At 44.9% G+C, this 19,963-nt stretch overlaps 1 protein-coding gene across 5 annotated transcripts in view; it reads left to right on the forward strand.

Moving 5' to 3' along the window:
• Nucleotides 1-19,963, forward strand: part of LOC126284117 (ubiquitin carboxyl-terminal hydrolase 21-like) — a 374,932-nt gene that overhangs the window by 185,959 nt on the left and 169,010 nt on the right. For all 5 annotated transcript variants that reach the window (XM_049982796.1, XM_049982795.1, XM_049982798.1 and 2 more), the window contains one exon: nucleotides 10,984-11,151. In XM_049982796.1, coding sequence (XP_049838753.1) covers nucleotides 10,997-11,151 — 155 coding nt within the window. In that variant the 5' untranslated portion in view covers nucleotides 10,984-10,996. The remainder of the gene's footprint in view (nucleotides 1-10,983; nucleotides 11,152-19,963) is intronic.

Raw genomic sequence — 19,963 nt, forward strand, 5'->3', positions numbered from 1 at the left:
ATCGATTTCACAAAAAAATGGTTCAAGTGCCTCTGAGCACTATGGGACTTTACTTCTCAGGTCATCAGTCCCCTAGAACGTACAACGACATCGTCCAAGGACACACTACAGAGCAAATCCGCCACTAATAATGCTTGCACTCTTTACAGCTGATAGGGATAGTAGTGGTTGTCATGCAGGATACACATAATCGTTCTTTGACTTACATCGTGTTGTCCGGCCACTTGGCTACAGCTTACTAGTGTTCCTCTTAGTTTACTGTAGTACCCGCTCCAAACCTGGCGTACGCGCAGTCCGCCGCCTCGAAACACGTTCGTCTGTCTGGAAGGACCCATGATCACACAACCGCCCAAAACGGTCTTGAAAAGTTGTGTGACGTGGTTGGTGTCTCTGAGGGCACTCGTTTTGGTGCAGCCGTGCTGCCTCTCGATAGTTTCCATTCGCTTGGCCGTACATCTCGGTTTGTTGCCGACATAAATACTGGACCCTTCTGCTGCTTACAGTACGCCGCGTCAAGCACACAGCCTGCAACACAGGAGGTTCAAATGGTTCAAATGGCTCTCAGCACTATGGGAATTAACTTGTCCCCTAGAACTTAGAACTACTTACACCTAACTAAGGACATGACACACATCCGTGCCGGCGGCAGGATTCGAACCTGCGGCCGTAGCGGTCGAGCGGTTCCAGACTGTAGCGCCTACAACCGCTCGGCCACCGCGGCCGGCTACACAGAAGGAACACGCAGTATATGTGGTCGGAGGAACAGCACCATCTGCCTCGCAACGCTGCATTTCCGGGCACATGTTCATAGTATCTTTTTTCCTCCATTTGCAGTCAGCATCTGTCCCTGCAGTTTATCCGTTTTATTAGTTTTCATACTGTATACCGCCCACTAGTAGTGTTGCTGCCTGCCGGCTGTGAGTTGTTATTGCACGTTGACGTCACAGTAATACGACTGGACTGTGTAACAGCTCTAACTAAAGTAAAGTGTTTGTTGTCACTAAGCAGTACTTAAATATAATTCGCAGTACTTATAGGGTGCAAAGCACAGGATAGATATGAAATCTATGGGGGAAGGGGATGTTGCAGTGTGCTGTGGAGCTCGCACACGTGGGACGCCCCACTCCCTGACTTTTGCGGCTATCGCAGTACTGCGGAGAAATTCCTGAGGCTGCGGCGGCCGGGCCGCTGAGACCTTGGGGGCGGTAGGCCCCGCGCGTGGCGGCGGTCACGCGACCGCCCCACGTCACGGCCTCCTCCGCCTCCGCCTCCTCTGCTGCGCCTGACACCGACGGTTACTGCAACACCCGTCGTCTCGGCGCGGTCTGCGCACACGGTACATCACGAGTATGCAGCCCAGACCCAGCGACCTGTCGTGACCCCGCTGTTTCCGGTGTGGCGTTTCCATCTGACAACGAGCCTGCACATCTGAGTGATTAAGACGGCATTCGCTGCTGATTAATTCTTAACTCGTGACATTCTGACAGCTGTAGGATGGAGTTGTTTAAAATGACTTACTGCTCCGCTATCAGAGGTCCTACATATTCTCATAAAGAAGGCCTTAACTTGTTCATATATTGTCGACTGTATTTAACTGACCTCCAACTCCCTCCACCCCCTCCCCACTCACCTCTCTCTCTCTCTCTCTCTCTCTCTCTCTCTCTCTCTCTCTCTCTCTCTATCTGTCTCGCACAAACAAATGTAGAGTAATGAAATTTCGGGAATACATTTATCTACGTGACATATTTAACTGATTAACATTGCAAGGTCATAGGTGAATGCAAATTTGAAATGTTGGTACAGTAACAAGTGCAAAGCCAGCTTCACACACACACACACAACGAAAGTGTCGCCACAGCTATTGGGTCGGCCGGTGTGGCCGTGCGATTCTAGGTGCTTCAGTCTCGCACCGCGTGGCCGCTACGGTCGCAGGTTCGAATCCTGCCTCGGGCATGGATGTGTGTGGTGTCCTTACGTTAGTTAGGTTTAAGTAATTCTAAGCTCTTACTCAGAGCCATTTTTGTACAGCTAGTAGTTGCAATGCAGTTGCACGTGTGAACGTCCAAATTTTAGTGGCGCTACTTAAGAGACGCAACTTTTTTCGTGCCACAAAAAGTTTAGATTGATTTTACTTTGTTGCCGTGCTTTCCTTGCACCACTGCTCCCTGGTGGCAGTATTTAGAAACACGAGCATTCTGTCGCAGTTATCGTGGAGTAATTGGTGACGTGCTCCATTCGATTTCAGTGTGTGTTCATTTTACTACTGAAGAAACTGTAAACAGTTGCCGGCAGGTACGCTTTCGGAGCTTCTGGAACTACCAGAGCAGCAGTGTGTGTGTGTGTGTGTGTGTGTGTGTGTGTGTGTGTGTGTGTGTGTGTGTGTGTGTGTGTGCACGCGCGCGTGAATCGGCCATATTTCCAAACCTATGCAAGAAACACCCAGCTTCTCGTATTCCTCGCACACGGCCTCGTTCAAGGTCAGTGACGTCTTTGTCGTCTTAAAGGCATTCTTGACTAACATCAGCTCACCATGTCAAATCTCAAAGGTAAATAATGTTAAAGAGCCTTGTAGCGTGTATTTAAAGGAAACCTGATTTGCATTCTGGTAGTGGCGCTATTAGCTCTTAATATGACTGGCGCGGAACTGTAACAGACATCTGTCAGATGTATCAACACACCTACCAACTTTCTTTTATATCACACAACTCCTCCATGATGTTGGGATTATTTTTCCTTCGGGATATTTCGGTGCGATTAAGCACTCCATTACTAAGGTAGTTTCGCCAAAACGAGAATGTATTGGAAATGAATTTTATAATTAAAAAAACTGAAACCATTTATTCTACAAAACGTTTGTAGAATTAAAAGCCATTCATTGAAGTAATGGTGTCATCACTGTGGATGACGTGCTGTAACAGTGTACGACTCACTGAATGAGCATGGCCATCGGAAAACGCTACCACACCATATATCTTACCAGCTTCCCCTCATTGTGAACAGAAGACTATTGAAAACCCCGAATTGACAGTCCAGACGACTACTGAACCTCCGCTGTGCACTGCATTTGAAATAAGCCGGTCTCACTATTCACTTCATTCGGTGCTCGCAACATTGGACCACATTTGGTATTTCCACTGGCCAGTAGTGCGCTTATCGTACTCTTTGTAACGTTGGAGCCATATCCTTACATCTTCTTCTTCTTGACTTCTAAAGGACTTGGAGCTCCTGGGCCGAGCTCACGTGTTGCCTCCAAATGCTTCTGTCATTCCTTACTTCCTACCAATTACTGTTTGTGCCCATTCTGTTGCACAATGTTTTACTACCATTTACCCATGTACTCCTGGGTCTCCTCCTTGGTCTCCCTTGGTCTGCCTATTGAAATTTTTAGAAATTAATTCTGCTCATTATTGTTGCTTGTTGTGATAACATCTGGGTTTCTGTGATGCGTGTCTTTCCCAAAGATTTTCCTGTAAACTGTGTTTTCAAATACTTGTAAATGGTATTCTTCGCTTCTAGTTGAACTCCATGTTTCTGTTGCATAGGTTGGGACCGATCTAATGATTGTTTCATATAGTTTATTTTTAATTTTCCTTGTCAGTAGTTTAGACCATGAAGTTTTTGTATGAAGTAGTAGACTCTATTAGAATTTTGCAGTCTCATTTTCAATTGTCTCTGATTTTGTTCGTCTGTGATTGTTCCCGGAAATTTGAGCTGTTCACCGCGATACAATTTATGTCCGCTGATTATTACATGCGGCTAGTTGTGTTGTTCATCTCTACATCTGTGAAATGTCGTGTATACATATCAAAAACGTTTTCCATCGCCCTCGTTCCCAGAACTTCTGTAGATAGAGGTTGACTGTTCAGAGATATCACTAAACCCTCCCAAAGATGTCTATTAGACGGAGGTGGTCTGACAGCCGATCAGTTGTAGTCATTCCACCAGAAAGGAGGTACACCGGCTCCCGTTGTGTGTAGTTCAACCATGCCTAGTTCGGCGGTTCGATCGCGTCCATATTGTTATTTTATGCCAGGAAGGGCTCTTAACAAGGGAAGTGTCCGGGCGTCTCGGAGTGAACTAAAGCGATGTTTTTCCGACATGGAGGAGATACAGAGAGACAGGAACTGTCGATGACATGCCTTGCTCAGTCCGTCCAAAGGCTACTACAGCAGTGGATGACCGCTACTTACGGATTATGGCACGGAGGAACCCTGACAGCAACGCCACCATGTTAAATAATGCTTTTCGTACAGCCATAGGACGTCGCGTTACGACTCAAACTATGCGCAGTAGGCTGCATGAAGCGCAACTTCACTGCCGACATCCATCGCTAGGTCCATCTTTCAAACCACAACACCATGCAGCGCGGTATAGAGGGGCCCAACAACATGCCGAATGGACCGCACAGGATTGGCATCACGTTCTCTTCATCTATGAGTGTCGCATATGCCTTCAACCACATAATCGTCGGAGAAATGTTTGAAGGCAACGCGGTAGGGCTGAACGCCTTGGAACACTCTGTCCAGCGAATGCAGCATTATGTGGGGCCGACGTACGCCGCTGGTGGTTAGGAAAGGTGCTGTAACGGCTGTACGATACGTGAATGCCATCCTCCGACCAATAGTGCAACCATATAGGCAGCATATTGGCGAGCATTCGTCTTCACGGACGACTATTAGAGCCCCCATCGTGCGCACATCTTGTGAAAGACTTCCTTCAGGATAACGACATCGTTCGGATAGAGTGGCCAGCATGTTCTCCAGTCATGAAGCACATCGAACATGCCTGGGATTGATTTAAAGGGGCTGTTGATGGACGACGTGACCCACCGACCACAATGAGGGATCTACGCCGAATCGCTGTTGAGGAGTGGGACAATCTGGACCAACAGTCTCTTGATGAACTTGTGGATAGTATGCCACGACGAATACATGCGAGCTTCATCAATGCAAGAGGACGTGCTACTGGGTATTAGAGGTAGCGGTGTGTACGGCAATCTGGACCTCCACCCCCGAAGTTCTCGCTGTAAGGTGGTACAACATGCACTGTGTGGTTTTCATGAGCAATAAAAAGGGCGGCAATTATGTTTATGTTGATCTCTATTCCAATTTTCTGTACAGATTCCCGAACTCTCGGAACCGAGGTGATGCAAAACTTCTGTTGATATGTGTATTTTGTTTTCTGGTACTTTACTTTTAGGCCAAGCTTAGATACATTTTTTACGAACTCCACAAATAACTGTCTAATCTCTACTCCACTTCTTCCGATCAGTTCTATATCATCTGCATATACTAATACGTTTGTTTGGAGGATGCCAGCAGGTACTAGTTTGAGTTTCCTCTCAACTCTCTGCAAGGCTACAGTAAAGAGAAGAGGAGGCTGAGGGTCTCCCTGTCTTAGTCCAGTTTTATTCCTAAAGTGGTCATACTTTATTCCATTTAACAAAACTCTTTGTATATAATCATCCATGGACATTTTATAAACATTTGTAAGTTTAATTGGGAATCCTATGTCCTTCATTTCATTTCACAGGGTTTGCCTGTGTATGAAGTCGATAGCCTTCATAAAGTCGACTTGTTTTATACAACGAACGACAATTGCGTTTTTATAATAAAAGATTTTTTACGTATTTCCCACTGCAGTGAGAACAATTAAACAACGAGAACGTGTATCACTCTGCATATGGTGGAAAGCTGGCGTTACAGAACTAGTCACTCTTCAGCGTGGCATCATTCGATATGTACTGGATTATGGATGAGTCTTGTATCGCAATGCCTCGTCATCTCTGCTAAGCATGGTCGATACTTTGCAGTACTGCACCATACAATCTGTTCTTGGGACAATGAGTTCTGCGCCTGTGAACGCGCTTTTGGTGGAGGCAAGGGAGATGCCCCTTCAATTCCGGAGGACTTTCTTGCGGAGTAGCGCAAACAGTTCATCCTCTTCTTCATAATCTTAACTGCTTCATCGAGGACAACGGATACGTCGATAGTATTCGAAGGAGGAGGGCACTCCTAATGGATCAGAGTTTCAGACAGCAGAGATATGCGATATCCCCTCGTCCTAAAAGGTGTTTTGCCTCCTGTTTTTAGCTTGGAGTACGAATCACTGAACTACCGTCCCACAATCTTTTGTCAGCCGAAAGGGTCGGATCGAACTTTCACTACGTATTTTTACGTTTCCCACCTGATTGCAAGAACAGTACCCTCATCGGTCAAAATATTCAACGATGACTCCAAAATGAGAGAGGGCACCGGCTTTGGTTACTTTAAATATCGGATTCTTGGGCTGTGTTTAAGCTACCGACGGAAGCCAGTATATTTACTGCCAAAGTTCTTGCAATTAAGTGCTTCAACATTCCGATAATCAGTTCGACGACATATTGTCACGTGTTCGAGGAGTGCACTGGAAAAACAGCAGTGGGACTCCAGCACTAACCACTGTGTGCTCGATGTAATTAAGTTAATCCATTATTGCGAAAGTCAACATATACTTGTCCAAATTATTATGGATCGAGGGACACTCTGATGTATCGAGGTGGCAGGCCACCTGGCGAAACAAAGTGTGGTTGATGGCCAACCTTGCTTCACTTGTCTTCCACACACAGATTACGCTGTTGCTGCAAATAACAAGATCCATTAAGAATAGTGCAGACGTGGGAGATCTCACGACAGTCCAAAGGAAGACATTATGCCGCAATAGAACCAAGTATTCCGCGAAAAAACTGGTTCTCCCAAATAAAGCTATCTAGACAGAACACCCCTACCATAACGCGTATCCAGCTGGGTCACGGCTGTCACCCTGCCCATCTTTATAGGATGAAAATTCAGCCATCTCTACATTGCGAAGAACACTCAACTAAGATTGGATACCTCAGCTATGTTGATACTAGGGTGTTCACGCCATGACACACAACGCTGCAAGTTTCTTGAAGCCTTGATCAGAGCAAGGATTTGCCGGCCTACATCTGTGAAGGACTTGTTTCGATAGCTGTCCACAAAGAACTATGTCAGTATTGCCCAGTTTCTGCAGGAAGCAGATATCCAGTTATAAGTCAGATAGGAAGGAACAAACGTGGGAAATTGTGATGTAAGTACCATGTTGAGTGTGTGAATATACAAAGTGTACTTGGCATTAATGTAATTTCCGGTGTATGCTGTATATATGACATTGTATACCATATCTGCAGTTATTACCTCCTGTGGCTAACTGGTTAATGCCAAATTAAATAAATGAAAAAGAAATCTCGCATAACTGTAGGGAGAGGAGGGGAGCGGCAGAGTAAGTCCCGAGTGACACTTCTCTCGGGGGGCCTGTAGCGTAGTCCGTTTGCTGTGCTGCTGGGGAAGGAGACTGTGGGAGTCATACGGGAGCCCCGCAGTCCATTTCGAAACAAGAAAACAACTCACAACACAGACAGTAGTGCAGTATCTGTAATGTCTACAGTGCGATTACTTGTTGTGGTACACGCTATAGTAAAAGAAGCTGGTCAGGCATTATTTTACGGAAACGCTCCTCAGATAAAACTGCCGCATTAAAGCGTCCACACTGTGCAGCGTTCCGATGACGCTGTGCCACTATTAGGCTGGGCATGCGCTTTCATGGGCGTGACCTCTTCGTTTAAAGGTGGCCATCCCTTCTACTGTTCTCCAGTATCTACTTCAAATTCCACTTCCACCATTCTTTATATGCACGAAGTTCTCCTCTAGAAGTGTTTCTGTTGCCGGATCGCTAGATAATGTTGTTAGCATATTGGAACAGTGCTCACAGATGCACCGCTTAAACCTACTTAATTCTTGGTAATAGTAAATAAATTGAATAAATTAATTTTACGTACATAAATTGAACTATTTAAACGTCTAAATTTTATAATTTTTCGTTTAAAATGGTGGAGAATAAATTAAAATAAAATGATAATAAAAATGATGGTACCAGCAGGAATCGAACTCAAGCCGTCGAATTGCCAGGCGTTGCACTTCACCACTTTGCTATCGTACCGTTACAAGAACCTTTGCTCGGAATTCCCTCATATTCCACTCGTTAAGCTTTATAGAGCGTTTTACTTTTTCGTACGGCTCACTCAGGCAAAATATTCTAGGAACGTGAAAGTGGCATCTGCTTGCTTCTACTCACATAGTTTGAGCCAAATCGTGAGCGTCGTCTCCCGCCCTCTTGTTCTTAGATTTACATGTGAAGTAGATTTACCTAACTCTTTAAATCTCATTTTCTCCTCCAAAGATGTACTGGGAAAGGGCCTCCTTAGCATATCATCTACAGAAAACACTTTCATACTAAATTTCCTCGTACATTCGCTTTTGTAGGACAGTCTATTAGTAATCGTAACTAAATTGAATATATTAATTTTACTTATGTAAATCGAGCTATTTACATACATTTAAATTTTATAATTAATAGTTTAACTTTGCGAGGAATTAAAAACGAAAATATAATTGTTGGCGGCAGCAGCAGGAATCAAACCCAAGCCGACGAAATGTCTGTCAGTGCGCTTGACCACGCGGCCGTGGCGCCGTTACGTCAGCTGCTCTTGAAAACTGCCTCACACTCTACGCCTGCGCAATATATTTACGTATTTTCAAAGAAAAATACTGACCTGGTGCTGTCAGCAACGTAGCGCGGAGGGGGTGACGACACATCAGAGCACGTACAGTCAAAACAGGCAGCTGCGTCGCTTCTCTGAGTTGATGGTAGCGTGGTTGACTATCGTTTCAGGACTCGACACATGTTTCTAGTTATTTTGGAGAGAGCGCTACAAAACATGTTTTCCTCCATTTTACTTGCATAACATAACGCATTCTAAGAGAAATGGCGTAATTTTAGGGCGATTTCAGGCTCACATTCGGAGAGAAATGGCGTGATTTTTAGCGCATTCGAAGATAAATGGCACAATTTTAGTGTAATACTTACAGTGCTGTGTAGCACTGGTTCCTACTGGTATGGAGCGTCTTGGTCTCGATACAGATTGACGTATGAAATTCTTGAAGACTTTTAACTTTGTGATACAGTGCTGTCTAATATACCTTTACCAGTGGGAGGCAAAGGGAGCGTACTCAGACCTAAATAGCGTTGTGATTGGCCTTTCAGCGAGTCGAGTGCCGTTGGCCAGTTGCCAATCAGTCGCAGTTCTTTCTCAGGTGCCACGTGCTTGCTGTGTTGGCTGTTTGAGTGCTGCAGCCTTATCAGATGTGGCCGTCTGCACGCCGCAAGCGATTCTCCCCAGTACCAGAGTTATACTGTGTGCATTGGAAACGCACCACTGCTTGCCGAGGATGGCCTGCAGATAGGGCTACACGTCGTTTTGAAACGTTACTGACACTGGGGGAACAGCAGCGTGCATATCGTATTTACAAAAACGTGCTACTTGGCTTTAATGCGTCTCATTGTGTTGTGTTCAGTGGCAAATGGCTCTGAGCACTATGGGACTTAAGATCTGTGGTCATCAGTCCCCTAGAACTTAGAACTACTTAAACCTAACTAACCTAAGGACAGTACACAACACCCAGTCATCACGAGGCAGAGAAAATCCCTGGCCCCGCCGGGAATCGAACGCGATAACCCGGGCGTGGGAAGCGAGAACGCTACCGCACGACCACGAGCTACGGACTCAGTGGTAAATCTTAGGTCACTAGTCGGCAAGTTATTCTGGATTTGATAGCATTAGTGATAGAGGGTTGGCTAGACGCACTGTCTGTTGCCATCTCTTCCCCTCCGCCCGCTGCCTCATCCCCTCCACCCTCTCCCCTCCTAGGACAGAATGTTTGTATCCCATCGGTCTTCCAGGGACGCGCCGTCGCTTGTGATCTCCTCAGGGGCAGTAGCGTGGTGTGAGAACGCTTTCTAGATATTTGCGACTCGTGTATGTAAGGCGGGACGTGATTACTATCCAGGTATTCGCCTCGTCGGATGTGGAAAACCGTCGAAAATCACATTCACGGTGGTCGGCACAACGGCCCTAGTCGTCAGTTCGGGGCTGTCACGCCACGCTAAATACCGGAAGCGGCACATTAACGCGCGTGGCTACCCAGGCCGCTGTTCCATTGAAGTATCGCCACGCGGTGGACATTCCTTGCAAATATTTTTAACATATCAGTACACTTGCACCCAGTCTATTAACGGTTTCTTCGTGAAAGGAACGACTCGCTGGGTGTTTTATAGTGCAATGAAGCAGCACGCGTCGCCATGTCCAGTGCGGAATGAGTTGGGTGATATCGTGGAACAAAACCGCTCTATCGGACAGCTTGCAGGAACGCGCCGTCGCTTGTGACCTCCTCAGAAGGTTGCAGTAGCGTGGTCCTGTGGAGGTTTACCTCCTGAAGAGCATAATCTGCTAGCGCCACACTGTGACAGTGCCAAAAAACGTTTTGCCCGATGGTGGTGAATCGACGTGTTTCCTCTCTTGGTCGCGGTGATACATTGTTGCCTCGATCCGAAGAGCTTACTGAATGGGTGTGAGTAGTTACGTTTTCTCTGCCTCGTGATGACTGGGTGTTGTGTGATGTCCTTAGGTTAGTTAGGTTTAAGTAGTTCTAAGTTCTAGGGGACTGATGACCATAGATGTTAAGTCCCATAGTGCTCAGCGTCATTTGAACCATTTTTTTTTTCTTCGTAGTTACGGAACCCAGTGTAATAGATGTTGGTTACGGATTCACGACTGATATATGCGTTTTCCACTGTCGCCTCGATTGCGAGTCCAGATTCTCCACGGGGAGCGTTCATACTTGTTTGGCGATAGTGCGATTGTGCCGTACGGTGGTGCACTGCCGCCGTACTCTTCCAGCAGCCCGCCATCCATTTTTCAGCGGTGGTTACCTCCAAATACGGAAAACGTGTTCCATATCTATTCGACCTTTTCCACCTTGTTTCGTCTCCTCTCCGTGACTGCAGAAACAGAAACTGTGTGATGTGACTTAAGCTACTGACGGCGACTGACTAATTGAGCCTCCCTCTGGCCGTGGCGTGTTGCAGGGAGCTCGCAGTGATGCCGTACAGCAGCGGGGCCGTGGCCACGGTCTCAGCGATGCCGGTGCCCTCGGCCAGCCGCTTCTCGGCGGGCTCCTACCGCCTCAGCTCCTCGCTCAGCAGCCCCAGCTACTACACGTCCGAGTACCGCTCCAAGTACAGCACCCCCTCCAGGTCAGTACGAACGTGCCACACCGGCTACTGCCGTTGCGGTCTGATCCGACTCTCCGTTCTACTCGCCACCTACATCCTTCTCAATCTGCTTACTGTATTCATCTCTTGGCCTCCTTCTACGGTCCCCCCCTTCGCCCCCTCCACCCCCCTCACACAAACACATACACCAATACTAAATTGATGATCCTTTGATATCTCAGAATGTGTCCTGTCAACAGATCCCTCTCTTGGTCAATTTGTGCCACAAATTTCTTTTCTCCTCTGTTCTATTCAGTATCTCCTGATCAGTTACGTGATCTATCCATCTAATCCTCAGCATTATTATGTAGCGGCACATTTTAAAAGCTTTCTTGACTAAACTATTAATCGTCAAAGTTTCACTTCCGTACTTGGCTACGCTCCTGACGAATACCTTCAGAAAAATATTCTTAGCACTTAACTACACGCCACAGAAACTGGTATAGGCATGCTTATTCAAATACAGAGATAGGTAAACACGCAGAATACGCCGCAGCGGTCGGCAACGCCTATATAAGACTACAAGTGTCCGGCGCAGTTGTTAGCTCGTTTACTGTTGCTACAAAGGCAGGTTATCAAGATTTAACTGAGTTTCAACGTGCTGTTATAGTCGAAGCACGAGCGATGGGACACAGTATCTCCGAGCTAGGTGAAGTGGGGATTTTCCCGTACGACCATTTCACGAGTGTACCGCGAATATCAGAAATCCAGTAAAACATTAAATCAGGACATTGTTCATTCCGTTCAACTGCTCTTTCAAATCCTTTTCTGTCTCTGACATAATTACAAAATCATCGGAAAAACACAAAGGATTTTTTTCTCTATTGACTTTATTTCCCAATGCAGTTTTTTTTATTTCCATTAGTGCTTGCTCGATGTAAAGATTGAATAACATCGAGGATAGGCTACAACCACGTCTCACTTCCTTTCATGCCCCTCAACTCTTCTGACTGCCGTCTGGTTGCTGTCCGAGTTGTTAATAGCCTTTCGCTCGCTGTATTTTACACCTGCTACTTCCATAATTTCAGAGGGAGTATTCAGTCGACATTATCAAATGCTTTCTCTAAGTCTGCAAATGTTATAAACGTAGGTTTGCCTTTCCTTGACCTAGTTTCTAAGATGAATCATAGCGTCAATATTGCCTCATGTGTTCCTATACTTCTGAAATCACAATTGATCTTCTCCGGTTACGAAGCAAAATCTGTATGCCTATTGAGTTCGTTGGTAGGGAGGACGTGGTAACTGCAGCATCTTGGATCGAGAGTCAGTGATACACACATAAGTAACTTCAATAAACAAGTTTATGTGTTAAATACTTGACGTTAACAATTTAAAATCATTATGGTTTAAAGACGCAAACCTGTAATTGAATGCCTCAGCTGTAATATTGGCAAGGGACAAATTGGTCTTTTGGAGAAACTGCGTTACTAAAAAGTTTCGTTAAAATCTCATAATTGAAGTCCAGCAATTATGTTCAGATTAAGCTTCGTTATGAAATATTTCTAATTTTCTTAAATCGTAAATTCTGTCCAAAATTTTGTTCTTAAAAGCGAGTCAGTGAGTACTTAGCATTCTTTACTTGCAAAGTTAGTGCGCCGAGCAAGGATTAGCACTGACGTACCACTGTTTACTTGACGGATGATTTAGTGCAACATCACTGTGAAATCTGTCAAAAATATAAAGTCGAATATTCCAAAATGTTTCTGTTTATGGTATTAAGATTTCCATTACCAGTTTTCGTAGTAATAAGTGAAAAATATAATAAGTAAAAAATAAGGAGTCAGCAAAATATAATGATTCGCACATCACTTCACTCTACTTTCCAGTGTACGAGAAGTTATGTAAACGTTTTTGCTCCAAGAGCGAAGTGCTGAAAATTCTTGCCGTTTGTGGCTCAGATATAGCAACGACGCAGGAATTGATTTCTTCTATGTTGGGCAACAGTTCTATTGCTTTTGGCGTTTTGTTATCACATCCTTCAATTATAGCTGTGGTGACTTAGTCGATAAGTTACATGATGTAGGTACTGCATTCCATCAAGTTTCCTGCGCTTCACACTCACTCACTCGATTGGAAATGTGGGGAACAAAACTTCACGTTGTTGTGTAGATGTGGGATGTCTTTCTGCAAAACGTTAGGTCTTCTGCAGCTTATTAACCATTTTTTTTGTTCTTAAAAGAACCGACATTCTTCGGTAAATATCTGTATGTCACAGGAGAATCGTACATAAATTGTTGTTTATGTGCGGTTTCATGCCTTCCTGGATCCTTAGGAAGCTAAAGAAAGAAAAATGAGGTGTCATTTTGTAGTTATTGTCGAATGTTACGGTAGTGCATACAACTCAGTTACAAGTCGCCATGAACGATACTATTCTCATGCATCCGATGTCGTCTACAGAAGTGTTGCCTGCTGGCCAGTCGCAGCGCTGCTGTCGCACAGTGTACCGCATATTAGCGGGAGTGTCGCGGCTGTAGGTGTTCTCCTACGACCGGCAGCAGTATTTTTGGCACTTAACGCTGTTTTCATGCGCACATCTCGACAAAGTTTCTATTAGTGACAGACTTAAATTTGAGATAGAACTGTCATTTCTTGTGGAACTATCGACTAATAGGAGTAAAGTACGTCACGCACCATGTTTTACATGCAATGACTGTCTTTCTCAGCGACTGTCCATTACCACTATTTACAGTGGAGGTGTTTTGAAGTTTGATGGAATTTGCTAACAGTTCTCATTATCAAATACTGGATGAGAACTGTCTGTAAACTATTTGCTCTTCTTTTTAAGAAAAGCAAGCATTTCACGCCCCCCTGATGTTTATGACGTCATATCTATGTGTCATACAATGATATAATTTTGCAGGTACGTTCAGTAGTAAATTGACGCCAGTATTGCCTGCAAAATGAGTTGCGAATAGAGCAAAAGAGTAATAAATTAGAGCGCAATGCCCGATGCTTAAGTTTTCAAAGTGTAGTAAGCAGTAAAAGTTCATTATTTTATGGTGATCTCAGCGACAAAACATTTCGTAAAGGCTTGACATCACGTATAAAGTGTGTTGCAAGTCGCTAAGTGGAATATAGTCAGGATAATTTGTACGCTGCGAGTTGTGCTGGCTCTAGACAAGTACAATTTTCATACTTGACTAATTCCATTAAACCTTTAACGTAGATTATTCCTTTTAATGAGTAGACTATGACAGCATTTTAATTATCTAAATTCGATCAACAATTATATGAAGTATTGTAAACCAATTTTTTTTGGCCCCGGAAGGAACTGGGAACGGCTTCTACTCCTTAGTAACATAGATGATTTCAGAGCTTTCGCATGTGATGAATTTATCTGTAATAAAATAACGCCTGAAAAAAGCTGCACAATAGCTACTTAATTTTTATGAGATTTCATAGTGATGCAAAGATACGCAACTTGCTCGGAATATTCAGAAATGTAGGGTTATGCACTTCAAAAAGAGAGAAAAACGTGTTATTCAATGGTTTCAATATCATTAATGCGCAGTTAGAATCAGTCAACACATGCAACCAACTGTGTGTTACAATGCGTGAGGATATGAAACAGTATGGTTATTTAGGCTCAGTCGTGGATATAGCAGAGGGCTGACTTCGGTTCGATGAAAAGATACTGGGAAAATGCCATCCGACTAGAAAGAACATTGCTTGAAAACGCTCATGCGACCCATCCTGGAATATTGCATTAATAGTCGCAAGTATGTCATGCAGATGCTGAAGAAACTGAACTGACAGGCTATTGACGACAGAGGACAACTATGCCGCTTACTTACAAAGCTCTGTTACGGCCTCCTGTTGTTGTTGTGGTCTTCAGCCTGAGACTGGTTTGATGCAGCTCTCCATGCTACTCTATCCTGTACAAGCTTCATCATCTCCCAGTACCTACTGCAACTTACATCCTTCTGAATCTCCTTAGTGTATTCATCTCTTGGTCTCCCTCTACGATTTTTACCCTCCACGCTGCCCTCCAGTACTAAATTGTCTCAGAACATGTCCTACTAACCGATCCCTTCTTCTAGTCAAGTTGTGCCACAAACTTCTCCCCAATCCTATTCAGTACCTCCTCATTAGTTATGTGATCTACCCATCTAATCTTCAGCATTCTTCTGTAGCACCAAATTTCTAAAGCTTCTATTATTTTCTTGTCCAAACTAATTATCGTCCACGTTTCACTTCCATACATGGCTACGCTCGATACAAATACTTTCTTAAACGACTTCCTGACACTTAAATCTATACTCGATGTTAACAAATTTCTCTTCTTCAGACACGCTTTCCTTGCCATTGCCAGTCTACATTTCATATCCTCTCCACTTCGACCATGATCAGTTATTTTACTCCCTAAATAGCAAAACTCCTTTACTACTTTAAGTGTCTCATTTCCTAATCTAATTCCCGCAGCATCACCCGATTTAATTTGACTACGTTCCATTATCCTCGTTTTGCTTTTGTTGATGTTCATCTTATTTCCTCCTTTCAAGACACTGTCCATTCCGTTCAACTGCTCTTCCAAGCCTTTTGCTGTCTGTGGCCGAATTACAATGTCATCGGCGAACCTCAAAGTTTTTATTTCTTCTCCATGGATTTTAATTCCTACTCCGAAATTTTCTTTTGTTTCCTCTACTGCTTGCTCAATATACAGATTGAATAACATCGGGGAGAGGCTACAACTCTGTCTCACTCCCTTCCCAACCACTGCTTCCCTTTCATGTCCCTTGACACTTATAACTGCCATGAACGCACAATTAGCCTTACTGCAGCACACACAGAGGCACACACAAGCATTCTGCGCGCGCTGCGTACGAGAATGCAACGAGAAGAACGCTGGTCTTGGTGCAGCATACACTGAGGCGACAAAAGTCGTGGGCTACCTTCTGATATCGCGACGGACCTTCTTAAAAAAAAATGGCTCTGAGCACTATGGGACTCAACTGCCGTGATGATTAGTCCCCTAGAACTTAGAACTACTTAAACCTAACTAACCTAAGGACATCACACACATCCATGCCCGAGGCGGGATTCGAACCTGCGACCGTAGCAGTCGCACGGTTCCGGACTGCGCGCCTAGAACCGCGAGATCACCGCGGCCGGCAGGACCTTCTTATATCCAGCGTAGTACAGCATCTAGGCGTGGCATGGATTCAACAAGTCTCGAGCAGAAATAATGTGCCGTGCTGCCTCTATAGTCACCCATAATTTCGAAAGTATTGCCGATGCACGATTTTGTTCATGATTATGTTCCATAGATGTTCGATGAGATTCGTATCGGGCGATATGGGTGCGCTCATCATTCGCTCGAAATGTCCAGAATGTTCTTCAAACCAGTTGCCAACAACTGTGGTCCGATGACATGCAGCATTGACATCCATAAAAATTCCATTGTTGTTTGGAAACATGTAGTCCATGAATAGCTGCTAATGGTCCCCAGGTAATCGGACATAACCATATCCAGAATGATCGGTTCAGTTGGACCGGAGGACCCAGGCCATTCCATGTAAACGCAGCCAACACCATTATGGAGCCACCTCCAGGTTGCGCAGTGTCTTGTTGACATCTTGGATCTATGGCATCGTGGAGTCTACGCCACACTCGAACCCTACCATCAGCTCTTACCAGCTGAAATCAGGATTCCTTGACCGGGGCACGGTTTTATAGTTGTTTAGGGTCCAACCGATATGGTCACGAGCCCAGCAGAGGCGCTGCACGTGATGTCGCGCTGTTATCAAAGGCATTCGAGTCGGATGTCTGTTTCCATAGCCCGTTAATGCCAAATGTCGCTACATTGTCCTAACGGATACGTCCGTCGTACGTACCACGTTTATTCCTGCTGGTATTTCACGTAGCGTTGCTTGTCTGTTAACACTGACACCACTATGAAAACACCGCTGCATTTGGTCGGAAATATTGAACTCGGTGACAATTTCCGAAATGGAATGACCCGCGCGACTGGCTCCAACTACCATTCCGCGTTCAAAGTCTGTTAACTTCCGTCGTGAGGCCACAACCATATCGAAAATGTTTCCATATGAATCACCTGAGTACATATAACAGCTACCCCAATCATTGTCCATTTGTACGTTCGTTATGTGACGTTGGTCATCTCAGTGTATGTAAACAGTCATTCATTGCGCGGTTCGTACGAGAATGGAGGGGGAAGTATGCCGGGTTTGCCGCAGTAGACATTAAATGTAGTTCAGCAGATTTCTGCATGGGCCGCAAACGTAATAAAATTCATCGTGAGCACGTACCAGACGGTTGAGTAATTTTGTTTTCGAGATAGTACCGCCAGCGTCGACGCAGCAGCCACCTGTTTGTTGTGAAACACAAGCAGCTTACAAACACGTATGATGTCTCACTCAGCATCTCGCCATTCCTCAAGTATTCATGTGGGAACATGGGTTCTTCGCATCGAAATGCAGCAGTTTCTACCGTCTGTGTTATTTTGGCGCTAACCATAGGGGGCGCCTCGTTTCTCGCAGATCGACATACAAGGGGTGACACAGTACGCACCACTGAATGTGGAATACCACGCCGTACATCTCTCTCTCTCTCTCTCTCTCTCTCTCTCTCTCTCTCTCTCTCTCTCTCGCTTCAACAGATTATTGTAAGAGGGCATGGAGGCTAGCTGAATGGACACAAAGCAAGAGAGAGCTAATTGTATTAACGAGGATGCATTTTATCACATTCCTGTTTTACCTCATTTCCAAGAGCAACCATAACACAGAAACGTGACTTTGATTTACTGCGGTTGGACAAAAATATGGAAACAGCGCGAGAAGTACGCTCTTGATCAAAAATGCAGATTCTAGCCAAACCTGAGAGTTGCGCTGTTGTATCTGATCACGTACGGTACCTTTGCTACGTCCTCAATACTTTACAAGTGTCAGTCGCGGTCAGAACAATAATTTAGGAAGTTACGAGTCGGAGCTCGGTACATTCGAAAGTGGGCAAGTTGTCGGCACTAGTGTGGTGATCGCTTCCGTAACCGTGATAGCCGAAGTGACTGGTGCTTCAGGAGACACCGTATCGAAGATTTATACCGTATACAAGGAAAGCCAAAAGACATTGTCCGTATAAACGTGGACGGTAGTTTGTTACGGTCGCAGGTTCGAATCCTGCCTCGGGGTATGGATGTGCGTGATGTCCTTAGGTTAGTTAGGTGTATGTAGTTCCAAGTCTAGGGGACTCACGACCTCAGAAGTTAAGTTCCATAGTGCTCAGAGTGATTTGAACCAAAACAAACCGTGCGGTTCTGGCGCTGCAGTCCGGAACCGCGGGACTGCTACGGTCGTAGGTTCGAATCCTGCCTCGGGCATGGGTGTGTGTGATGTCCTTAGGTTAGTTAGGTTTAAGTAGTTCTAAGTTCTAGGGGACTTATGACCTAAGATGTTGAGTCCCATAGTGCTCAGAGCCATTTTCTTTCCACAAGCAGGCAATCGCGGGGAGAGCTGCAATTCCAAAACCAATCATGACTGGTGCAAATGCTGTTGACAGGAAAACGTGGTACCGAAGGTAGAAAACCTTGACTGCAGAGCAATGGAAGAATGTCAGTTGGTCGGATGAGTCTTGTTTCACACTGTTTCCAACTTCTGGACATATTTATGTCTGCCGCACTCAGCCTCAGGCCTACGATGTGGATTGCTTGCTTGCAAGAGTGAAACATGACGGGGGTTCAGTGATGATTCGGACAGCCGCTTCGTGGTATTCCATGGGCTCTCTGGTAACTCTACAATGTACGATTACTGCCAAAGGGTTATGTGACAGTTCTGGCTAATCAGGTCCGTTCCACGGCACAGTGTTTTTTCTCCAGGGATGGTTCTGTTTTCCAAGACGACAGTGAACCTGTTGACACAGTTTAGATTGTTCAGAAATGTTTCGTCAGCAGGAGGATGCATTGCCGCATGTTCTCTGGCCACCAGAGTGAACTGATCTAAATAGTGTTGAGCCTTCATGCTCTACTTTGGAGACAAGGATGGGACCTCCATCGACGTTACGTAGACTTGCCACTTTTTCCCCGGAATGATGGTATAAGAAAACCGTAGAGGTCCTGTATTTATTTATTTATTCCAAGACGACTTAAAGCTGTTTTGAATGCCAGCTGTTTTCGTACACGGTATTAAGTTCGGTAGTGTGGCGTGTTTTTGGGGTTTCCATATTTCTGCCTACCTCAGATATGTTAAATTCTAACTAAAGCGAATGTAAACTGAAACGTAAAAATCGAAGGTAACTGAGAAATGCAAGACCTTAGAGCTGCATTTTCACTTCGTAAGTAATATTCCAAATGATGAACGAGCTGAATTAAAGGGAGTTCGGAATACCCACAATAAGGATTACCGAACACCATCCGTCATGTTTATGTCATTTCCTATCGTGTCAGTGGTATGCTATACTCTCCATCGCAGCAAAATCGTGAGTGAAATCTCTTATTCACAAATTATCGCTGTCAGATGGGCTCATAATAGGAAATCAAGTAGATTAAGGTAGGGCAATCAAGCTGATTACATGACGGGGCCCAATCTGTTTTCAACGAAAGGAATTAACCACGTGTGTTCGCGCAGTGTTGCAACAGTGCGCGGTAACTCCATTATTCACGTGCTGCATGATTATAGCATCAAACAGACTCAGCGTCCTGTGTATCGTGGCACTCTATATTGTACGACGCATTTAGCAAGTAGAATATCACCTCAATGTATATCCTTCTTGCCCTATCTGGTGGTAATGATCATATACAGTGTTCGGGTTATAGGAAGAAAAATGTTCAAATCTGTGTGAA

This window comes from Schistocerca gregaria, chromosome 8, assembly GCF_023897955.1.
Source record: "Schistocerca gregaria isolate iqSchGreg1 chromosome 8, iqSchGreg1.2, whole genome shotgun sequence".
Taxonomy (NCBI): domain Eukaryota; kingdom Metazoa; phylum Arthropoda; class Insecta; order Orthoptera; family Acrididae; genus Schistocerca; species Schistocerca gregaria.